The 24,448-nt window shown below is 39.0% G+C and overlaps 2 protein-coding genes and 1 pseudogene across 2 annotated transcripts; 2 read left to right on the top strand and 1 right to left on the bottom strand.

Moving 5' to 3' along the window:
- Window positions 1–9,819: 9,819 nt before the first annotated feature.
- On the top strand, window positions 9,820–13,961 carry LOC148578873 (uncharacterized; annotated as a pseudogene).
- Window positions 13,962–18,733: 4,772 nt separating this feature from the next.
- Window positions 18,734–20,260, top strand: LOC107641132 (RTF2 RING-finger protein). Its single transcript, XM_016344640.3, has one exon. The coding sequence runs from the start codon at window positions 18,903–18,905 to the stop codon at window positions 20,037–20,039; it is 1,137 nt and encodes a 378-aa protein (XP_016200126.1). The 5' UTR covers window positions 18,734–18,902; the 3' UTR covers window positions 20,040–20,260.
- A 747-nt stretch (window positions 20,261–21,007) lies between these two features.
- On the bottom strand, window positions 21,008–23,705 carry LOC107641113 (uncharacterized). The gene is made up of 3 exons (XM_016344619.3): window positions 23,578–23,705; window positions 21,718–23,111; window positions 21,008–21,613 (listed from the first exon to the last, which is right to left on the bottom strand). Exons 2-3 carry the CDS (start codon window positions 23,043–23,045, stop codon window positions 21,154–21,156), a joined length of 1,788 nt encoding a protein of 595 aa, XP_016200105.1. The 5' UTR covers window positions 23,046–23,111; window positions 23,578–23,705; the 3' UTR covers window positions 21,008–21,153.
- Window positions 23,706–24,448: the final 743 nt, after the last annotated feature.

Here is a 24,448-nt window from a genome sequence, read left to right as displayed (position 1 = left end):
CGAAAAATGTCTCTATCAATTTATCATTCTGACAAAGGAATGGTGGGGTGGGATTCTCGTCCTTATTTCAAGATATAAAGATATTCTTAATTTTATGAATTTAATTTTTATGTACAGCATATAAATTTTTTAATAAAAATAAGTAATTTTTTAAATTTATTATTAAAACAATTATCTAAATACATAAATCTAATTGAATAGTAGTATAAAATTTTTTATATTGTTAACGTGTTAAAATTAAATTCTAATTTTAAATACTATTAACAAACACAATTTAATGTAGTCACCAAAAAAAAAGGCAATTACTCAAATGAAGATGGCAAAAACATCTTTTTATGAAGATGTTTTGTTAAAAAGTGTGATTTATTTATTTAGCCACACTTTAAACAAAGACAACACTTTTATAAATATTAAAATCTAACCATTCAATCTATCATCCAAAGGTCAAAAGAGAATATTTTCACATAAAGACAATTATAAAGTCTTCGTTATAGTATCCACAAAAAAAACACACAATTCAATGTGCATTACATTATACTAAGTACTAACAATATGGCCTAACTAAAGGAAAAAGAATGTATCACAGTATCACCTGAACCTAATGTTTGGTTTGCATCAAGATTGCATTTTGTGAAACAATAAAGGGGCCAAAACCGAATCAATGAAAATGGTAGAAAGACGAATGTTTTAATTTTGTGAAATTAAAATTTTTCGGCTGAGCTACTACAATGTCTATATGGCTAGCAACAACCTTAATTAATATTTTTCTAACAACAATGTTTTGGAGGGGTTCTATAAATAATTTGTTATTGTTAATCAATCTCTTAGGTGTATATTAAAATTAGCTAATAGTATAAAGAAAATCACTCAAATAAAAATGTCAAAAACGTCTTTTTTTAAAAGATATTTTTTAATAATTAAAATTTAACACAACCGATTAAACTGTGTTATTTTTATTAAAATTTGACCGGACAAATCAGTTTAGTCGAAAAACCAATAAATTAAATTTTAAACCAGTTAAATTAATATTTTTTTATAAAAAATTACTACAATATTCCTATTATAAAAAATAACTAAATTACCCCTAATTTATATATATATATATATATATATAGTACGGGTATTGTACTCATTTTCTATAAAAAATAATATTAATGTAGACCAATTCAAAATTTGATTCATTATTTTTTCGGCTAAAGTAATTTGTCTGGCATAATTTTGACAAAAATAACCCAATTTAATCGATTATATATGTTAAATTTTAATTATTAGAAAATACCTTTAAAAAGGACGTTTTAGACGTCTTTATTTGAGTAGCTCCCTAGTATAAAATATATGTTAAAAAATAAATTGAACACATATATTTATACACAAATACATTAATACTGATTTTGACGTACAAATAACAGTTTTGATCGTTAATTATCGACAATTTCGGATAGTAATTGTTCTTTATTTTACAATGTCTAAAAAAATAACAGATCTTCATGACCTTGTAAATATTTCAAAATGAAAGAAATTTTATATGATTAATGCACACAAAATTATCTTAAATCAATTTACCTTTAACTACAGAAATTGGAGCTTCCAATGTGCACTGCAAGGAGTTAGTGATGATATAGCGTTTGGGAAGAGAAAGTTTCTTTGTTGGCACCTTATTCACAGCAAAAGTGGTGTTCATGCTCTGGAAGTATATGCATGAGTGTGTCCATGATGATGATATCATCATGTTACCAGAAAAAAAAAAGAAAAAGAAATGGAGTGGTAATAACTACTTAACTAGGTTATACTCATTGATGCAAAACTTCTAACACTACTGCGATTAATATAGAGTGGACTTAGTAGAGCATGCTAAAATCTAGGAGACAAACTAGTAGGAAATTGACTATCTAATTAGGGGGGTTTTAAAATTGATACTACTTTGTAAAACCTTTTTAATTATTATTATTATTATTATTATTATTATTACACGTGTGAAACATATCAGCATTGCTAAATATGAGAATACCGATTTCTTTTAGCCATCTGATAGATGTTAAGATTTGTCATGAAGCCTCATTTTTGGATATGTGAAAGATAACATTTGAAATCATTTTTATATTTCTTTATTGTATTGTTATATTTATTTATGCAAATCATATATTTTTCTTATGTAATATGATGTAGGAATTAGGAACTATATATAAAAAATGGATCTCTTATTATATTATATATCATCCCATAATAAAAAATGATTTATTTTGATATGCGTAAAGAAAACAAGTGTGTGTATATATATAATTACTAGTGCGTGCTTGATGAGTTCATGATAATGACAGGAGAGAAATGTTTTGTGAGATAAATAATGGGAAAAAAATTGAAGGTGATATTCTCGTGGCCACATTTTTATATAAGGATAATATTATGGATCCTTAAATAATTTAATATATTTTATCGAATATATTTAATTAAATTATCTAATAATTTATAATGTTATTTTTATATGAAAATATCATCACGCGAGTATTTTTCAAAATTAAAATGCGAAGAATTATTTATATGTAAGATGGCACTTTTTAATCTAGATATAGAAATAAGAAACAAAAATCAGATCGTCTGATTTTTTGGCATAAATATCGAATCCTTCGATTTGTGTTTAAATAATTAAAAAAAAATTAGAATACACAAATCAGAAAGTCCAATTAACTTAGCCAAAATTCAAATTCTCTCTCTCACACAACTCGAGGTCCGATTAGAGAACAAATTTTTTTTAACAAAAAAATAGGATCCCATTATTTCAGAACAAACTGTTCCACACCCATGTCTAATACTCATGTTCTCTACATCCACGCACAACACACTCTCCTGCCATATCGGAAAAAAATGAACAATAATGGTGCAAAGAAGTATATAGGAAGATTGTGATAGGATAAGATGAGATATTATTATTAGATAGGTTGATAATAAGTTAAGAAACTGGAGTCCCATAAAGCAAGCATTAAGAGCGAGAACAATGACCCAACCCAAACCGCTACATCATAACTAATAAGACATCTTCACAGTATTCAATGTGCAACAAATTAAGGAATGCAAAAGGTGTATATTACTAAAGATGGTTAAAGAAGAAAGATCATATGAGAGAGGAAAGATGTGTACACGAGCTCTTAATTCTAAGGTTTGTGTGTTAAGATTATGTCTGGGATTTTTACATATGTTTACATTTTTCTTTTGTAGTAGATATTTTATTAGTAATTAGACATTTGTTCTACAATTAATATTGCTTGAAGATTTTGATATAACTCCTATCTCATATATCCTCCTTCAAAATCATCCATTTGTTTATTAAAAAAATATTATGACTAGTTCAATGCGTTCAAATCATCCTCAAATGTTAAGGGTATACAGCTTATTTTTATGATTTTATCTAAGTTTATTAAGTTGAACTTTGCGAAAAATGTTGCATTATTATTATACTTCAATTCAAGCAAATGCAATCAAAATATGACAAAGAAAAAGAAGTGAACCGATCAATTCACGCCGGAACACAAATGTAACAAAAACCAGACGAATTATTTGTAGCTTTCACCTTATTCCAAATTTAAAAATGATATTTATACATTAAAATTGGTCACTAAAATTAGTTACTAATGTATTTGTGTATAAATACATGTGTGGTTTTATTTATTTTCAATGTGTATTTATATTCTAATATATATTTTATAATGATGACTGACTTTAATAGCTGATTTTGATGTACATATAGTATAATTCTTCTAAATTAATACATCACTTTTTATTATTAAATCACATGAGACTCCTTCTATGTGAGTTCAATTATATCTAATAATTAGGAAACATACATCACCAAAAATATACATGGACACAAGAAAGAAGGGTCGTTGGGTGATGGGGTTGGTTCGAAGCTAATAAAAATACCCAAAGCACAAAATATATAGCACCATCATCAACATGCAGTGGTGAAAAGTCGCAATTGTAGCAAGAGCCACTAGTTTTTCTATAAGTTACTTATATATATATTATGGTATTTTTCAATTCGCGGCAAATTGGAGTTTCATTTAAAAATTTGTTATTGGCTACTAAATTGTTGGTGCTTTATGCACAAAGGCAGAATTTAAACTCTAACATTTGTTAATAGGTTATTTACTATACCAACCCAACTGAATTAGATACTTACACTTATTATTAGTAAGACAACACGTGGTTGATGGTTGGCAAGTCTACCTCCAATCCTCATTTCCTTTGGCGAATTTGTGGTTACAATAAATGCTGCGTTATGGGCCTTGTGACCATTGAAGGCAAACTAGAGAGTTTTTGGCAAAGTAAAGAAAATGGACCACCACGCATACGACATTGCTTTGTTTTAAATTAAAAGATGGCCTACCCTACCACCAAGACTTTGATCATTTCTAGGGGCTCATGTTTTGCTCTTATTCATAGTCATCCAACCACATGCTAGCCCAAACTTTTTACTATATTGTCATTAAATATTATTTCTTTGACCAAAAGAGAAATGTTATACTCATTATGACAAATAAATAAATACCATACTCAAAATGAAAGGTCATTTTTCAAGTGTTATTTAAACGTATAGATAGACTTGTGTCACGGTAAATTTTAGAGGGTTAGATTTAACAGTATTTGTATAGTTTTTTGGAGTGTTTGAGAATACTCTAGATGGTTTCGGAACGTTCTAGAATGTCCTAGAAGGTCCCGGAATACCCTAAAAGGTTCTAGAAGACTCTGGAAGGTCATAGAGTATTCTAGAAGAGTGTAGATGTATATAGAAGTATAAAGAGTGGTATAGAATAATCTAGAAACATTTAGAGAGTTGTGGTAGGATAGATATTTGTAAAGAAGGTTCTGGATGATTAATCTGGACCGTTGATTAGATTTAATCCTAACCATCCATTGAGGAGGTGGATGGCTATAAATAGGGGTGAGAGTTAGAGTTTGGGTGTGTGTGAATCATTTGTAACCACACTTGAGCAATAAAGTGTTCTTTCACCAAAGCTTCCTTTCTCTTGTGTTCTCTTGTGTTCTTAGCTTTCTTGCTAAGTATTGAGGGTTAGGCTGACTTGGTCTTAACTCAAGAGGTTGAGTAAGTCCGAGTGCCGGCACGGTAGCGTTGGAGTGTGTCCAAGGCCGTGACAATTTGGTATCAGAGCCTGGTTCGAGAGGGAGCACAAGTGATTTGTGGGTATGGCTTCTAGTATCACCATGGAGCATATTGAGTCTCAAAGGGGAAGGAATGCTATTCCTTCTCAATGGGGAGGCAAGAAGGTCCGTTCTTCAAGTGAGCCTAGAGGTAAGGACTCTAACTTCCTAGAAGAGAGAGTTTCTGTGTTGGAGAATGTTCTATCCTCTATGGATGAGCGTTTCCAAAGGATAGAACATGATAAGGAGACCCTCGAGGCTCACGTGTTAGGAGAACTAGATGCTTTTAAAGAAAGCATGCTCCAAATCGAAGAGAAGCTTGAGAATTCCTTAAAGCTATTTGAGGAAGTTCGAGGAGGCAAAATCTCGACCAACCATTATAAGGGAGACGACAAAGATTGATCTCCCCAAGCCAAAGGAGTTCAAGGGCGTAAGGGACGCTCGCAAGGTGGATAACTTCCTATGGCAAATGGAGAGGTACTTCGAAGGCCAAGGGGTGGTCGAAGAAGCAATAAAGGTACGCACTGCAGCTCTCTACCTTTCTGATAATGCTACTTTGTGGTGGAGGAGAAAGTGCGTAGATATGGAAAAGGGTACTTGCAACATAGCCACATGGGAAGATTTCAAAAGGGAATTGAAAAGACAATTCTTCCCTGAGAATGTGGTTTATGAAGCAAGGAAGAAGTTGAGGGAGTTGAAACACAAGAGTACGATTAGCGACTACGTAAAGGACTTTACTACTCTCACGCTTCAAATCCCCAACTTAGCATCAGAGGATGCATTGTTCTTCTTCATTGATGGACTCCAACCTTGGGCAAAGCAAGAACTACAAAGAAGGAATGTTAAGGATGTCGATGAGGCCATCGTGGTGGCCGAATCACTCACTGAGTATCATAGGGGAGACTCTAAACCCAAGTCTTCCTCCAAGCCTAGTTCTGCTAAAGGTGGGGGAGACAAGGGAAAGAGCTTCTCAACCAAGAAGGAAGGAAAATACTCTTCAAAAAAAGAGTACGAAGAAAAGAAGAAGGCTTTCGTGCCCAAAGGAGGATGCTTCGTGTGCAAGGGACCGCACCAAATGAAGGATTGTCCCAAGCTAGGGACTTTGGCATCTATCGCTGAGGAACGAGAAGCTCAAACTCAAGTAACTGAGTGTGTTGGATCTATCCAACACATAAATGCTGTGAAGACCAAAGAGGCAAGTACTGCAGAAAAGAAAGGCTTGATGTATGTCAAAGCCTTTATCAATGAAAAACCTGTCATGGCTATGATCGACACTGGTGCTACACACAACTTCATCACGCCTGATGAAGCAAGGAGGCTTGGGTTGAAGATCACCGAAAAGAATGGTTGGTTCAAACCCGTGAATACCAAGGGTGAACCCCTTAAGGGAGTAGCAAAAGGGGTTGAGATGACTCTTGGTTCTTGGAAGGGCCTTGTGGATTTCTCAGTAGCACCTATGGACGATTTTAAAATAGTCATCGGGCTCGATTTGCAAAGGAAGGCAAATATAATACCTATGCCATACTACGACGTAGTATGCGTCATGGAGAAAGGGTCTCCATGCATGGTCCCTGTAGTCTCTAAAGTTGGAGGACCACCGATACTCTCCGCTATGCAACTCAAGAAAGGGTTCAAGAAGGGAGAGATTACATATTTGGCTCTACTACAAGAGGAGTCAACACTTGAAAGAGAAGACGTTCCTCCCGAAATCAAGGAAGTCCTTGAAGAAAATAAGGATGTCATGCCTCCCGAGTTGCCAAAACAACTACCACCTAGGAGGAAGGTGGACCACAAGATTGAATTTGAGTTAGGAGCAAAGCCGCCCGCCTCAACACCGTATAGAATGGCACCGCCAGAACTCGAGGATTTGAAGAAGCAACTCAAGGATTTGCTAGATGCTAGGTTCATCCGTCCATCGAAGGCACCTTATGGCGCACCAGTCTTATTCCAAAAGAAGCAATCGGTTAATCAACCGCAGCTAATCAACCATTTAATTAAGTAATTAATATTGCCCAAATTAGGTTCCAAAAAGTTAGAGTGAGAATTTGAGGATTTAAATATGATTTTTAGACTCAGTAGATTTTTCTGAGTTAGAAAAGGTGTTTTCTGCAAAAAACCGTGAAAAACCACGAACCGGCAGTCGAATCGGCTAAACCGGTTCAAGTCTGCCCGGTGCTGCGCGAGAAAAAATGAAAACAGTCAAAAACCTTAGAAAAATAATAGAAGTCAGAAATCGGGCGTTAATTTTAAAGGTTTGGCCCGAAGTTGAGCCGAACGGGCTAAAAATGCTAACGGATTGGACCGGGCCCAAGCCCAACATATATATACCCTCATTAAAAGCCAATTCAGCACACAACACTCTCACAAATCACACACACCAGCTGAGAAAGAGAAAAGGGAGAAGAGAGAAGAGCACTATTCACACATCACTTTAATCCGCGATATCTCAAGCTACGATGCTCCGATTTGCGTGCCGTCAGCGGCTACGCGAAGCTCTCGCCGAGCCCGTCCTTTCTATCTAACCATTGTGGTAAGTTTTCCGAGTTTCCCTGCCCAGTTTTTGTGTCTTTGATAAATTCAAGTTTTAGGGTTTGGTTTTGAGTGAAATCTTGTGTTTTGGGTGTTTAGGTACACTCTAGCACTTGATTGCTTGTAGTTTTGGCTTTCAAAACTGTTGGATAAGGTGAGTTACTCTTGAACCCTTCCAAATTTAACTTTGTTTTTCAACTACTCCACCTACTCAACAAGATTTCAAGCTTCTATGACACCATTTTAACACTTTTGGGCTTGATTTTGAGTATAAGAACATGGGAAAGAACTTTAGAGTTTTAGTTGATATTATTATGAAAAATTAGAAAATGGAGGCTTAGGTTTTTGGTGTACTGAGGATGGGTTTGATGATGTGAAAAGGATGATTGGTATATGAGATGAGAACTGATGAACCGTTGAGTTCGGAATGAAAAATGTGAATTGACAGTAGTTGTGATGCGTCGAGGACTCAAAAATGGAAATGTTGATGTGACAGTGGTTGAGATGAGTCAATGACTCGAATGTGCAATGATGAATCATTGCTGTATTAAAAATGTCTTATGAAAAACCACTGAACTACTGTTTTAAATTGAGATTATGAGACGCTATGCGCCCGGCAGGGACGGCGGTTGGATCCTGCCTGTCGAGGTAGCGGCGGCGGTGTAAGGGCGGTGGTTCGTCCCGCTTGCATTTAAATGTGAGATCTGTGGCAAGAGTATCCCGCTCGCATCCCTTCGGATCAATAGAGCGTACAGGCGCAAAACCCTGGACAGTAATCCGAGCACTATATCTCGGGGGTTCCCAATGATGATTCTGAAGGGCGACATCTCCATGGAGATGTGTCAGGTTGGCAGTTGAACCGACAATGTGATATCACAGCCAATAGGGCAGGCATTTATCATGTGCATCTTCTATCTGTTTGTATGCTTTTCTGACTTGAAATTGCATGCCTAATTGAATAACATGCCTATTTGCTTACTTGAATTACTTGCCTTATATGCTTCTACTTGTGTCTTACTTGCATTGTAATTAATTGTGATTTCTACTGGGATTGAGGAGGTTCGAAAGGCGGTGGCAATGTGATCGCATAGAGGATAGGTTGGTGAAGGCTGTGGGACAGCAGTGTGTGGTTAGAATAGAAATCCCTTAAGATAGAATACCCTATTTATTTATGTTAAGATTTATATAATCATGCTTATCTGTTTTAGTATGCCTTAAGATTGAAATATTGTGATGGATATGAAGTCCAGGATTGTTTTTGGCATCCCGGGGTCTTATATCCTACATCACTGGGCACTGTTACCATACTGAGAACCTCTGGTTGTCATACCATATTTCTGTTGTGTTTTTTAGATGCAGGTTGCAACCCACCTCAGTGAGTTGCCTGGATAGTGACAGAAGCGGAGGATCTTGGATTCTTTTGGAGTTCTTTTGATTTGTTTTGTTTATACATCTCTCATTTTGTATTTTGTTTAGTCCAGAGGCATGTATTAAGAGAACAAAACTTGTATAAGCTATTTTTATTGTCTGGTTTCATGTATGGTCTGTATATGGCTAGCCGGCTTAAACTTTGCGAGTCGTGGCTAGATTTCTATGGTATTATACTATTATCTTTTGCTATATCTTGTCTATATCTTGTGCTTTAAGTTAGTAGCTTCGTTAGTACGTTTTGCGCTTTTCAAATCCTGTTTTTGAGCTATATCCTTCATCGGGCTTCTAGATTATATTATTTTCTTCTATATATTATATGTATGAGCTTAGAATTATCGTAATCTCTGATTAACCTTTGCTTTACGACGCAGAGTAAAGCTTAGGCTAATTAGGGTGTTACATTTAGTGGTATCAGAGCGGTTCATCCTCGTGAGCCTGAGGGATGGACCGATTGTGCTTCATTGCATACTCTGTGTGTCTTTTCTTTTGATGCTATTATGTTATCTGTTTGATATATGCATAGCATGCTTGTTTGTGAGTGCCTGTTTGGGATAATTAAAGCACTAGGCTTTTGATATTGAGATTGATCACCTTGATATCGATTGTTTGGTGTAGACAGGAACCCTAATGGCCACTCGCAGACGAGGTCGAGCACGTTCATGAGAAAGTAGGAATGAGCAACTGGCTGATAACCATACCGAATTCATGGCGGCCATGGCTAACTTAGCGAATACCATGGAAGCTAATGCTACTGCGACCCTGCAAGCTGTGCAGAGGTTAGGCCAACCAACCGAAAACGGGAATGGGAATAGCGAAGGGAATGCCAATAATAATGCTGAGGGAAACGGCGATAACACGAAAGGTGTTCCGATGACCTTGGTGACTTTTCTCAAGGTTCATCTGCCAATTTTCCGAGGATCAACCAATCCTACAGAAGGGGACAACTGGTTTCAGGCCATGGAGCGTGCTTTACAGGCGCAGCATGTTCTGAATAATCAATATGTTAAATTTGCCGCTTATCAGCTTGCGGGAGAGTCCCAGCATTGGTGGCAAGCCGAGTGCCGCTTGCTACAGCTTCAGAATGCTGATGTTCCGTGGGACGTATTCCAGACAGCCTTCTACAATAAGTACTTTCCTGAGTCTGCTGAAGCAAGGTTCCTTATCTGTGGCCGACTACACCAGCAAGTTTGAGGAGCTTTGTAGGTTTTCAAGGGTGTGTCAGGGTTCTCCGGAGACCTACAAGAGCTGGAAGTGCATCAAGTACCAGAGGGGGTTGAAGGACAATATTATGACTACTGTGGCTCCAATGGAGATTCGTACTTTTTCTGACTTGGTGAACAAGGCGAGAGAGGTGGAAGAGTATGCCAAGACGGTAGCTTCGTCCAAGAAAACTCACGGAGGAAGTTCTAGTCGGGGACGTGGCAAGTATTTTCATCCGAGGGGTCAAAGTTTCAAGAGAGGAGGATATGTGCCTCAAGGTCAAGGAGGCTTCAGAAAGAACACTCAGGATCAGTTTCAGCGTGGCAAAGGGAGAGGAAATCAGAGTAAGAATTCCCCGGATTTGACTTGTGTGCATTGTGGGTGTTTTCATCCATATGACTCATGCAAGATTGGTTTAGGTGGTTGCTTCAACTGTGGGTTGCCTGGCCATATTGCGAGGGATTGCACTTGTGGGAGGAACCCAAATGCGGGTCAAAGTCAGCACCAAGGTCGAGTTTTTGCTGTGAACACCAAGGATGCTTCTAAGGCGGATCCTTTGATGAGAGGTATATGTCTAATTGGTGATAAATCCTTAGTTGCATTGTATGATACTGGAGCTTCGCATTCGTTTATTTCGTTTGCTAAAGTTGAGGAACTAGGATTGAAAGTGTCAGAGTTAGCATTTGATCTGCATGTATATACTCCGCATCAAACGGTTATGACTAGGTCAGGGTGTAGGCAAGTAGGTTTCAAGCTTGAGGGTAGAGACTTCATGCATTATTTGATCTGTTTACCAATGGTTGGGTTGGAGATGATATTGGGATTTGATTGGTTGTCAAAGAATCGAGTGTTGTTGGATTGCTTTGAGCGGTCAATTCGGTTTATGCCGGAAGAAGAAAATGGAGCAGTGATAGCTGAAGGGTATTACCTGAACTCGGTAATAGTGCACTATAGTAGGAAAGAGTGTCAGGGTTATATTCTGTTAGCTGCGAATACGCTAGGTGATAATCAGGAACTAGATCAAATTCCGGTAGTTAGAGACTTTCTAGAGGTATTTCCAGAAGATATCCCTGAGTTCCCACCTCAAAGGGAGATTGAATTTGTGATTGAATTGGTGTCGGGAGTCGGACCAGTGTCGATTGCGCCGTATAGGATGGTTCCGATAGAGTTGACTGAATTAAAGACTCAGTTGGAAGAGCTTCTGAACAAGAGGTTCATTCGACTGAGTGTATCACCGTGGGGAGCGCCAGTTTTATTGGTGAAGAAGAAAGATGGAGGAATGCAACTGTGTGTGGATTACCCGCAGTTGAACTAGGTGGCCGTGAAGAATAAGTACCCGTTGCCAAGGATAGATGACTTGATGGATCAACTGCAAGGAGCCAGAGTGTTTTCCAAGATTTATTTGAGATCCGGTTACCATCAGATAAGGGTGAAAGAGGATGATATCTGTAAGACTGCGTTTAGGATGCGCTATGGACACTACGAGTTTGCGGTGATGTCCTTTGGGTTAATGAATGCACCTGCTATTTTTCATGGACTACATGAACAGAGTCTTTCGTCTATTTTTGGACAAATTCATGGTGGTTTTCATAGACGACATCTTGGTTTACTCTAAGACGGTAAAGAAGCATGAGGAACACCTGAGGATTGTGTTGCAAATCTTAAAGGAACGGAAATTGTATGCTAAGTTGTTGAAGTGTGAGTTATGGAAGGAGGAAGTAAAGTTCTTAGGTCACGTAGTGAGCAAAGAGGGAATAGCGGTGGATCCTTCTAAGGTAGAAGCGGTGATGGAATGGGAAAGACCGATGACAGTGATGGAAGTCTGAAGCTTCTTGGGCTTAGCCGAATATTACCGGAGATTCATTGAAGGATTTTCCCGGATAGCACTCCCGATGACTAAGTTGACAAGGAAGGAAGTGCCTTTTGTGTAGACATCGGAGTATGAAGAAAGTTTTCAAACCTTGAAGAAGAAGTTAACTTCGGCACCTATTTTGATTTTACCAGAATCGCATGAACCGTTTGAAGTATATTATGATGCGTCACTGAAGGATTTGGGTTGCGTGTTGATGCAACACCGGAATATGGTGGCTTATGCATCGCGTCAGCTGAGACCGCATGAGGTGAATTACCCCACTCATGATTTGGAATTAGTGGCGATTGTGTTTGCCTTAAAGATTTAGAGACATCACTTGTACGGAGTAAGGTTTAGCGTCTTTTCTGATCATAAGAGTCTCAAGTACATCTTTGATCAGAAAGAGCTTAATATGCGCCAGAGAAGGTGGATGGAGTTGCTTAAAGATTATGATTTTGAGTTGAGTTATCACCTTGGAAAGGCAAATGTGGTAGCAGACGCTTTGAGTCGGAAGTCCTTAACAATAGCTTGGATGAGAATCAAGGAGGAGGAGTTAGTGGATAAGTTTGTGGATCTTAAGCTAGATATTGGTGAAGTTGCCGAAAGAGCTTGCTTGAATCAGTTGCAGATTTTGAGTACCTTTAAAACAGATATCCAGAAGGCTCAGCAAGATGAGCAACAGCTTCAATGATGTTTTCAACCAGTTGGTGATAAGAGGCGTGAAGAATTCACTAAGGATGGTGAAGGATTATGGAGATACAAATGAAGGATTTGTATACCGAATATCGAGAGTTTGAGGTAAGACTTATTGTTGGAAGCTCATAACAGTGGATTTTCCATTCATCCCGGAAGTACGAAGATGTATTATGACTTAAAGAAGATGTTCTGGTGGCCTGTGATGAAAGGTGATGTAGCAACAGTGGTATCCAAGTGCCTGACGTGTCAGAAAGTGAAGATAGAGCATCAGAAGTTATCAGGAATGCTACAGCCACTCGAGATTCCTCAGTGGAAATGGGAAGAAATTGCGATGGACTTTGTGATTGGTTTATCGAGGACTAGGTCGGGATTTAATGCGTTTTGGGTGATCGTGGATTGCTTAACCAAATCTGCTCATTTTCTGCCTATTCGAGTGAACTGTTCTATGGAAGAGTTAGCAAGGTTGTACATCAAGGAGATAGTAAGGTTGCATGGTGTGCCATCGAGCATAGTGTCAGACCGTGATCCCCGATTCACATCAAAGTTTTGGGGAGCTTTTCAAAGAGCTTTCGGTACAAAGCTATGACTCAGTACCGCATATCATCCGCAAACTGATGGACACTCGAAAGGGACTATTCAAATGTTGGAGGATATGCTGAGAGCATGTGTATTGGATCAACCTGGGAGTTGGGATCGTTACATGCCATTGGTGAAGTTTGCGTACAACAATAGCTTTCATGCGAGTATTGGGATGGCTCCGTATGAGGCCTTGTATGGACGGAAGTGCCAATCTCCACTTTGTTGGTATGAGACTGGTGAAGTAAGTGTTTTGGGTCCTAATTTGGTAGCAGAGACTACTGAGAAGATAAAGAAGATTTCGGAGAGAACTCTAACAGCACAGAGTCAACAGAAGAGCTATGTAGATCAGAGAAGGAAGCCGTTGGAGTTTGATGTAGGAGAACATGTATTCTTGAGGGTTACACCGACGACTGGGATTGGAAGAGCTATAAAAACTAAGAAGTTGAATTTGAAGTTCATTAGACCGTTTGAGATTCTAAGGCGATTCGGGCTGGTGGCGTATTAAGTAGCTTTGCCACCTCACTTGTCTAACTTGCATGACGTATTCCACGTGTCACAGCTCCGTAAGTACACGTCGGATAAGGCCCATGTGTTAGAGCCTGAGTCGGTTGATTTGAGGGAGAACTTGACTTTTCAAGTAACACCGGTGTGTATTGACGAGACTAGCGTGAAGAAGCTGCGAGGAAAGGAAGTTCAGTTGGTTAAAGTAGCTTGGGAGCGAGCAGGAATTGAAGAGCATACTTGGTAATTGGAGTCCGAGATGCGAAAGGATTACCCCGAGCTTTTCTCAGGTAATCACTAAATTTTGAGGGTAAAATTTCTTATTTAGTGGGGAGAATGTAAAAACCGCAACTAATCAACCGGTTAATTAAGTAATCAATATTGCCCAAACTAGGTTCCAAAAAGTTAGAGTGAGAATTTGAAGATTTAAATATGATTTTTGGACTCAGTAAGTTTTTCTAAGTTAGAAAATGTCTTTTCTGCGAAAAACCGTGACAAACCGCGAACCAGCAATCGATTGAACCGGTTTTAAAGGTTTGGCCCGAAGTTGGGCCGAATGTGCTAAAAACGCTAACGGGTTGGACCGAGCCTAAGCCCAACATATATATACCCTCATTAAAAGCCAATTCAGCACACAACACTCTCATAACTCACACACACCAGCTGAGAAAGAGAAGAGGGAGAAGAGAGAAGAGCACTATTCACACATCACTTTAATCCGCGATATCTCGAGCTACGGTGCTCCGATTCACGTGCCGTCAGCGGCTACGCGAAGCTCTTGCCGAGTCTGTCCTTTCTATCTAAGCACTGTGGTAAGTTTCTCAAGTTTCCCTGCCCATTTTTCGTGCCTTTGATAAATTCAAGTTTTAGAGTTTGGTTTTGAGCAAAATCTTGTGTTTTGGGTGTTTAGGTACACTCTAGCACTTGATTGCTTATGGTTTTGGCTTCCAAAACTGTTGGGTAAGGTGAGTTACTCTTGAACCCTTGTGAAATTTCAATTTTTATGAGCCTTGGGTTGAATTGGGATGGTTTATGTATATATAGCTTGAATAATTGTGAGTTTGGAGGCCTTCGGTGCTTGTTGGTGGCTTGGATTATGTTGGAAAGCTTGTTGGTGATCATTGTTGTGCTCATTTTAGGTTAAGGATATATTGGAAATCGTCCAAGGTATGGTTTCAGTTTTCTCTATGTAGTATATAATATTCATGGACACTTAGACTAGTGACCTATAGGATAGGGTTGATTTGATGTGGTTGTTGATGTTGATTGGTTGAATGAGGTTTGATGAACTAATATTGGTAATGTTGTTGATTAATGATGTTGAGATATGATGTATTATGTGTTTGGATGAATGAATATTATTGAGTATTAACATAAAGCATGAATGAGTTTGATGATGGAGATTGATAGTGATATAATGAGGATGGATGTATGTGATGGTGGGAAAACTGTTTATGATGTATATGTTGGATAATTGAGATTAAAAATGATGAAGTGTGGTGGAAAATTTGATATAAATGGTAAATTGTGACCCAAGAGGGTAGATTGTGCTGAAAATGGGAGTTTGGTATTGTTTTGGTTGGATGTGGTTTGAGGATTTTGGAAAATTTGCTAAATTGTGATTTTTGGTAAAAGTTAATTTTTGGTGAACTTTTTCTGATCATAACTTATGCCTCAGTTTTTCAAAATTGGTTGAAAATTGTATGAAATTAAAGCTTATTGAAAACTCTTCAAATCGATATAAAGATTGTAAGATTTGGATTTTTGTAGAGGAAGTTATGATCATTCAAAGATTGGTGTAAAAATCTGAAATTCTGTAAAGTGGCAGAATTTTGTGAATTCTAGTATGTGCTTGTGCGCACGCACACCTCTGCGAAATTTTTAACCTGTGCGCACGCACATGCAGAGGCAGGCAATCTGTTCACAGCGCTGGCACAGCTCGTGCACGAACATACCTAATGAGGAATTGTAACCTGCGCGTATGCACAGCCTTGTGTGCACGCACACGTTGGGAAGGTCATTCTGTTGAGGGCGCTAGCACAGGTTGTGCGAGCGAACATATATTGTGAATTTTGGCACCTGTGCGTATGCACACCTCTATGCGTACGCACACATTTTAAAACTTCTCCAGGGCGTGCGCGCACACAACCCTGTGCATACACACACGCCCTGTTTCACAAATTTAACTTTGTTTTTCAACTACTCCACCTTTCCAACAAGATTGCAAGCTTCTATGACACCATTTTAACACTTTTGGGCTTGATTTTGAGTATAAGAACAAGGGAAAGAACTTTAGAGTTTTAGTTGATATTATTATGAAAAATTAAAAAATGGAGGCTTAGGTTTCTGGTGTATTGAGGATGTGTTTGATGACGTGAAAAGAATGATTGGTATATGAGATGAGAACTGATGAACCGTTGAGTTCGGAATGAAAAATGTGAATTGACAGTAGTTGTGATGAGTCGAGGACTCGGAAATAGAAATGTTGATGTGACAGTGGTTGAGATGAGTCGAGGACTCGAATGTGCAATGATGAATCATTGCTGTATTGAAAATGTCTTATGAAAAACCACTGAACTACTATTTTAAATTGAGATTATGAGACGCTATGCGCCCGGCAGGGACGGCGGTTGGATCTCGCCTGTCGAGGTAGCGGCGGCGGTCTAAGGGCGGTGGTTCGTCCCGCTTGCGTTGAGATGTGAGGTCTGTGGCAAGAGTATCCCGCTCACATCCCTTCGGATCAATAGAGCGTGCAGGCGCAAAAGCCTGGATAGTGATCCGAGCACTATATCTCGGGGGTTCTCAATGATGATTCTGAGGGGAAACATCTCCATGGAGATGTGTCGGGTTGGCAGTTGAACCGACAATGTGATATCACAGCCAATAGGGCAGGCATTCATCATGTGCATCTTCTATCTGTTTGTATGCTTTGCCGACTTGAAATTGTATGCCTAATTGAATAACATGCCTATTTGCTTACTTGAATTACTTGCCTTATATGCTTCTACTTGTGTCTTACTTGCATTGTAATTAATTGTGATTTCTACTGGGATTGAGGAGGTTCGGAAGGCGGTGGCGATGGGATCGCATGGAGGATAGGTTGGTGAAGGCTATGGAACAGCAGTGTGTGGTTAGAATAGAAATCTCTTAAGATAGAATACCCTGTTTATTTATGTTAAGATTTATATAATCATGCTTATCTGTTTTAGTATGCCTTAAGATTGAAATCTTGTGATGGATATGAAGTCTAGGATTGCCTTTGACATCCCAGGGTCTTATCCTATATCACTGTGCACTGTTACCATACTGAGAACCTCCGGTTGTCATACCATATTTCTGTTGTATTTTTCAGATGCAGGTCGCAACCCACCTCGGTGAGTTACTTGGATGGTGACAGAAGCGGAGGATCTTGGATTCTTTTGGAGTTCTTTTGATTTGTTTTGTATATATATCTCTCATTTTGTATTTTGTTTAGCCTAGATGCATGTATTGAGAGAAAAAAACTTGTATAAGCTATTTTTAATGTCTGGCTTCATGTATGGTCTGTATATGGCTAGCTGGCTTAAACTCCGCGAGCCGTGGCTAGATTTCTATGATATTATACTATTATATTTTGCTATATCTTGTCTATATCTTGTGCTTTAAGTTAGTAGCTTCGTTAGTACGTTTTGCGCTTTTCAAATCCTGTTTTTGAGCTATATCCTTCATCGGGCTTCTAGATTATATTATTTTCTTCTATATATTATATGTATGAGCTTAGAATTGTCGTAATCTCTGATTAACCTTTACTTTACGACGCGAGGTAAAGCTTAGGCTAATTAGGGTGTTACAGGGGCCGCCATGACTAGGAATGGCAAAATGGTTAGCCCACCTCCCCCTGCCGCGCTGAAACCCGCCAATATTCGTGGGTTAGGCGGTGCGAGTTAAGCAGGCTTTTTTATTATGGCGATCTCAAATTCTAGCCTAGTCTGTCTTTTTTAGCGAGTTACGCAATCCGACTCAGCAAATTTCGGCCTGTTTGTCACTCCTAGTCGTAACTCACATATTTTTTTTCGACAGAGTCATAGGGCTGGTAATATATACCCTACCCGTGGGTATTCAACCCGGACCAACCCATTCGGGTAGGGTAGGGTACGGGTTTAGGGTATACCCTACCCTACCCTACCCGCACTCTTAATATATATATATATGTATATAGTGAAGAAAGTGAGTCTTGTCCTCACAATCTTCTTCTTATAAAAAGTTGAAATAATTACTAAGTTAATTGATGATCATATTATTTATAATTTTATGTTGAATTTCTTTAAGGTTTTATTGTTTTTAATTTTAATTTGAACTTAGTTTTTTATTTTTTATTTTATTAATATGTGTGAAATTTGGAATGGTTGAATTTTATATTTATTTAAAAAAATTTTTGTTTATGCGGGTAGGGTCGGGTAGGGTAGGGTAAGGTTTAAAACTTTAAGGTACGGATAGGGTTAGGGTTGAGAGATTCTCAACCCGCGGATAAAGTATGATAGAATTTTAAGAAAGTTTTCAACCTGCAGATAGGGTTAGGATAGAGTCTAAACCCTACCCTACCCTACCATTGCCAGCTCTAGACAGAGATCGTCTTGTCTTATTTTAGAATGGACCGGGTTGGGTGTTTTTTTTTTTGGACAAGGCGGGTTGGGTGTTTCTTCCGAATAAAAAACAAGGGTTGATCTAGGGCTTGATAAATTTTCTGGGCCTCAAACTATATTTTTGTCCAAAACAAAAAACTACACCTATAATTACCAACTTACACCGTGATCCAAGGAAGTCATCGTGTTCGTGGGATCATAGCAAAGTCGGTTAACTCACCAGCGATCTTATATCCGCGGAAGTTAGGGTTAGGGTTCCGATCATCTCCACAACAATACAATTCAAAGCAACAAAAACTACTTCAATCCCCAAATTTGTAAAAAGAAACCTCCCAAAAATGCATCCCAAATCGCACCAATTCTTTGTCCAATCGCCGGAGCTCCAAATCTCCTCCCAATCCGTAACGGTGTCCTCCGCCACCACCCATAACGAAATCCACTCTCTTTCCCATCTCAAACGCTCTCTTCTCCCCAAATCACAATACTCATCCTTCTTCTACTTCACCCTCAATGGCAAAACTCTCCCCGACGAAACCCTTCTCTCTAGCTCCCAAATCCCCCCATTCTCCCACCTCCTCCTCCGATCTCGCCTCCTCGGCGGCGGAGGGGATGGCGGAGCCACTGGCGCAGAGTCCCGCGACTGCTACCTGAACATGTACGCCGTCAAGAAGCCCGACAAGGTTGACCCGAACGAGCAGAGGCTGTCCAAGTGGCTCAATTGCGCTCTCTCGAACGAGCCTCTGACAGAGCCCTGCGTCATCGACAAGCTTGGAAACATCTTCAACAAGGAATCACTGGTCGAGGCCTTGATCGGGAAGAAGCTCCCCAAAGAATTCGGCCACATAAAGGGCTTGAAGGACATGATCAAGGTTCATCTCTCTCTGATTCCTGGTGTTGGTAATATGGGTAGTGGTGCTAGGTTTCAGTGCCCTATTGCTGGGCTTGAATTCAATGGAAAGTATAAATTTTTCGCCTTGAGGAATTGTGGGCATGTTCTGAGTGCCAAGGCGTTGAAGGAGGTAAAATCTTCGAGCTGTTTGGTTTGTCATTCAGAGTTTCGGGAAGGGGATAAGATTCCGATCAATGGGAGCGAAGAGGAGGTGGCGGTTCTGAGGGAGAAGATGGAGGAGGAGAAGGCAAAGACGACGAAGGAGAAGAAGAGCAAGAAGGTCAAAAATGGTGGTGGTGTTAATGGGGATGATTTGGAAGGGTCGAGGTTGAGTGGTACCAAGCATGGCATTGATGTTAAGGCTGTCGAAAAGGCTTCTGCTAAAGTTGAAGCTAATAATAATGGTAAGGTTAGTTTGAAGGGAGTGAATGATGCTTCTGCCGCTGCTGCAAAGCGTTTCAAGGCTTCTGATTTGGCACCCGCCAATGCCACAAAGGAGGTGTATGCCTCCATTTTCACTTCGTCCAGGAAGTCTGATTTCAAAGAAACTTATAGTTGTAGATCTCTCCCCCTTGGTAGAAACTAGAAACTGATTTTCTGGTATTAGTGGTGTACAATTATCTCCACTGTTCTGATTTTGGTGTTCTTAATTCTGCTTTGAGGTTACAGAAAATGTTGGCTTTTGATATCTCACATCATGTGAACAGAGGCAGCAGATATTCATTGATCATTGAAGTTACTTTTTTTTTCCTAAGTCTGACTGTACAAAATAATGTTTATGGAATGGTAATGTTCTGCTGTGTATTATTAGCTATCTTCATTCTCTGTTGTTAAGTTGAGCAAAATTAAACAGGTTCCATCCCTCCATTTTTGCTCTCTACATGCTATAGTCAACCTTTAATATTGATCTGAGAGCATGACACATATCAAAGTTCTGTTTACTTTCTCTACTCAACAAAATATGTGCTAGTACTACTATTTTTATCCCTTGTTAATGATCAATATAATTCTTATCATTTGTGCTTGTCAGTACAATGAACGACAATGTGTAAGATCCTGTATTTGGATATTTCCATTGGTATTATCATTAGTTCATCACTGAGGGAGGTACTTTGACAGTTTGACTGCTAATAACCACGTTTGTTTATTTACTTTTTAGTAAACAACCAACCATTTGTGTGCAAATATGAAGAAACATCATGTTTCTTTCAAGAAGTCGAAATCGTATGTTGACTTCACTTTACGATATTTAACTAGCATTCACTCCTTTTGTTGCTGAAATAAGAGTTTTTGACTTCTTGATATAGAATCTTAGAAGTTGTAAAATGCATCTACACGTCTGAGTAATACAAGCGGAATGAAACTTGAATTTGAAAGAAACAATAGTATGTATATATCATCTAGAGCTTCCTTCAAATAGATCAACTTTTTACAGAACTGTGCTAGCGATTACCATTGATCAATCAAATTTTGAATTTGGGACAAAAAGAGGGGTCATATTTGAACACCCCCTCCCAAAAAATATAAAAGAAAAATCTAAAACAACAGAAAAAATGTAGCAAACATACTTTTCATTTTAATGAACTAAGCAACAGTATTCTAAATGATAGTAAGCCAGGTGTGCTAGGCAAATAAATGTTCACTCCAAAGTAGTAAATCAATTTGAAAGTAGAGTTATATTAAAGGGCTGGTTATTCGGTTCAATCAGTCGCAACTTCTGTTTCAGCTTGCTTGTTATCAACTTCTATTTTAGTTCTCTTGTCATCATCTACTTCTATTTCAGTTCTCATGTCACCAACTTGTGTTTCAATTTTATTAGCTCCCTCATCACCTATTTCGGTTTTCTCAGTTCTCTTGTCCTCAACCTTTATTTCTGTCTTCCCATTATCAGTGATCGCTTCCTCATCAACAAGACGCAGATCAGGATAATTTCTATGGTTCAATGAATGCAACCAGAGAGCCACAGTTCCATCCCTCTGTTCCGTAGAAGCAATATGAGAATATATGTACTTCATTTTGAAATCCTCAGCTTCTTTCTCGTATGCCTTCATTGACAATTCCTCGTGGCTATCTTTCCATTTCTGGTTGTATGAAGCAAAGAAGCACTCATCCAAATATAGTCCTACCTCAGGGGCAGTAGGCACATTAATGTTAACATCCCTGCATTTTTTTGTTTGGAGGTCAAAAAAATAAAGTTAGATGAGCATGACCTGTATATCAAATCAAATTTGAATATAACACAAGCTACAAAGGTAATTACTCACTTCTGCAAAGCTTTATTGATAAGAGATTCTGGTGCACAATTTCTCATGATTGCCACTGCAAGCCCAACCATCTTCCGTATTTGATGAAGCATAAAGCTCTGTCCAACAATCTCACACTTTACAAATTCCATGCCCTCAACAACAACAGTAGTCTTTGCCTCAAATGAAATAATGAAGCGTCGGGCAGCAGGGTCCTCAGCTTTTGTTCTAGTGGTGAAGTTGTGGAAGTTGTGAGTACCTACATAGTACTTCAAGATCCTATTAAATCTCTCTTTCTCCTCCTCACCGTAACTGAATCCGCTTCCTTTGGTAGGCCTATCCTCTCCATTAACTTTCTCTTCCTCGACTATGGCTGTGTTCACTGATCCACCATTCACAGGGGTATCCGCATCTTGAACAGGAACCATAGTTTCAAGATCGGTTTTCGAGTTCACATTGTCAACTAAAACCTTAACCTCATTACTGGATTCCTCAGTTTTAGAGTTCAAATTGTCAACTACAACCTTATCCTCATGACCAGATTCTTCATTTAAACACTTACCTTCTTCACCTTTGCTCAAAGATACATCAATATCCTCTGTCAGCCCAGCATTAACTTTATCGTCTTTTCTGAATGAATCCACATCCATAGCTTCTTGTGTTAGATTGTGCTTTGCATTACCAACAAGCCCTACCACCTTACGACCTCTCTCAGAACACTCCAAACATTTAACAAGCTCATTTCCGGTTCCCAAACTAGCTAGGACGGTCTCTCTATCCCGATGACAAGATGGATCAAGAGCAAACACAGGAATGAGATAGACATACCTCCTGCGGTCACAGAACCTCTTGGCATTAAAAGATGCTGTTACACGCTTGTAACCAAAGATCCGTATCTGATCTGGAAGATTTGAATTAACGCGATCAACAAGACCAGGGGGGTCAATATAGAACCTGCCTGAAACAACCTGACCAACAGCACTGACTCCCTTATCTGTTCTAGCTGAGCGAGCCCAGTCATACCGTTTAGCAATTCCACGATCCTGTTCAGGGACGGCTCCAGACACATACAAGGCTTCTTCCATGTCACCTTCAATGGTCTTGGCCCCGGGGTTTTTCTGCATACCCTGATAGCCAACGCCACAATAAGCAAAGAATATAGCAATCTTACGACGCTTGTACCTTTTCTTGGTGTCTGTGGCAGTTGTGCATTCTTCATCATCAGAGGTACTGGTGGACATCTTCTGCTTCTTCGGCTCTGGCTCTTCCGTAACAACTAGTGCTGGTGGCGGTGGAGGTGGAGGTGGTGGCAGGGATGAACTTGTTAGAGATGTATCTGAGTTTTCCATTTTTTTAGAACTGATAAGAATTTGGGCAGCAGAAGGCAATGTTTAAAACCCAAAATGTTCAACAACCTGGAAAAGAGTTGGCAGGCCGGTGAACATCTATGGCCAAACCAATGACATCCGCATGATGCCACAAACCTATATACAGCAGTTATAGCCAATACATACAGAAATGAACAAAACCTAAGCTACATTAGCATTCTTTCACAACATTTCCAGTTTTTCGTGGTTCCTCATGAGCTCTTAAGTTCAAAGAAAAAACAAAAATTGAGCACCAAGCAGAAGAACCTATTATTTGCCTTATTTTATTAATTTGTTTTAGCATGTTCATTTTAACGTCAGTTTGAATTGACGATTAACACCCAGAAAAACAGCGCAGAGCAGCCATTTGAAGCTAATCTAAAAAGGCAAAATAGTTCACCATTCATGGGACACACACAGTCACAAACACACAAACACAAATCAAATAATCAAATAAGCGAAATGAAGATTCTGCTAATACTCCAAACGCAAAACTACCGAGAAGAAGCATTACCAGAGAAAAAGCAAGAGAGGAAACAGCGAAAACAGAGGCCACGATGCACGCGAGAGAACGTTAAACCCTGATTTTGAGCGTACAGACAGACAGTTACAGCTTCAGGAAGCAGCGCGCTTCTACTTCTCTTGCAATTTGGGCTGGGCCCATTCTATTTTCCTGTGTAGTTTGGGTTTTTCGTTTTGTTTGGAAGAATTCATCAGATTGGGCTCAAAAGGCCCAAATAATAAAATGAAACTCGCATTAGGGGTATATTTGGAAAAGAAGTAATTAAGCCTCCTATTTATGTTTTAGGGTTACACCATGTTAGGGCAGAGTTAGGGTTTCTCTATCCGCACTCCATTTCAGAAGGAGATTGCTTCAATCTCGTTGATGCTCTCCAAGAACTCTAATCTCTCTCAGTTTCTCATACCCAAAATAAGAAAGAAATAAAAAGAAAAAAAAGGAAAATGTTTCTTCGTCTCTCTCTATCTCTCTCTCTCACTCTCGGTCGGTCGCTGAGTTGATTAGTTTCCCTTTCAGTTCCAATTTCAATTCAATTCAATGTTCCATTTCCATTAATTCATTCTTTCGCTTTCTGGCTCTCTCTTAACTCAAAGAGGCAGTGACGATGGTAGCGGAGTGCGGAACTAAAGGCTCCATCGTCGTGAAGCAATGCTCGCCGGTGGCGGGGCAACCCCACCGCGGTGGATCCTGTTGCAGCCATCCATGGCTGCGTTGGTTTGCGACGGCCTGGCCTCGTGTTGTATCAAATCTGAGCCTCCACAACCGAAACCCTAACCGGTTCTGTTTCTATTTGGCGGCGTGCTTTTAATGCTGTGTTTGGTAGATACATGTGGAGGAAGAGATGTGAAGTGTGTTTTCCACCGAA

This window comes from Arachis ipaensis, chromosome B1 (assembly GCF_059453495.1).
Source record: "Arachis ipaensis isolate K30076 ecotype BB chromosome B1, ASM5945349v1, whole genome shotgun sequence".
NCBI lineage: Eukaryota > Viridiplantae > Streptophyta > Magnoliopsida > Fabales > Fabaceae > Arachis > Arachis ipaensis.
Note: the sequence above shows the minus strand (reverse complement) of the source record. Positions and strands in the feature narration are given on the sequence as shown.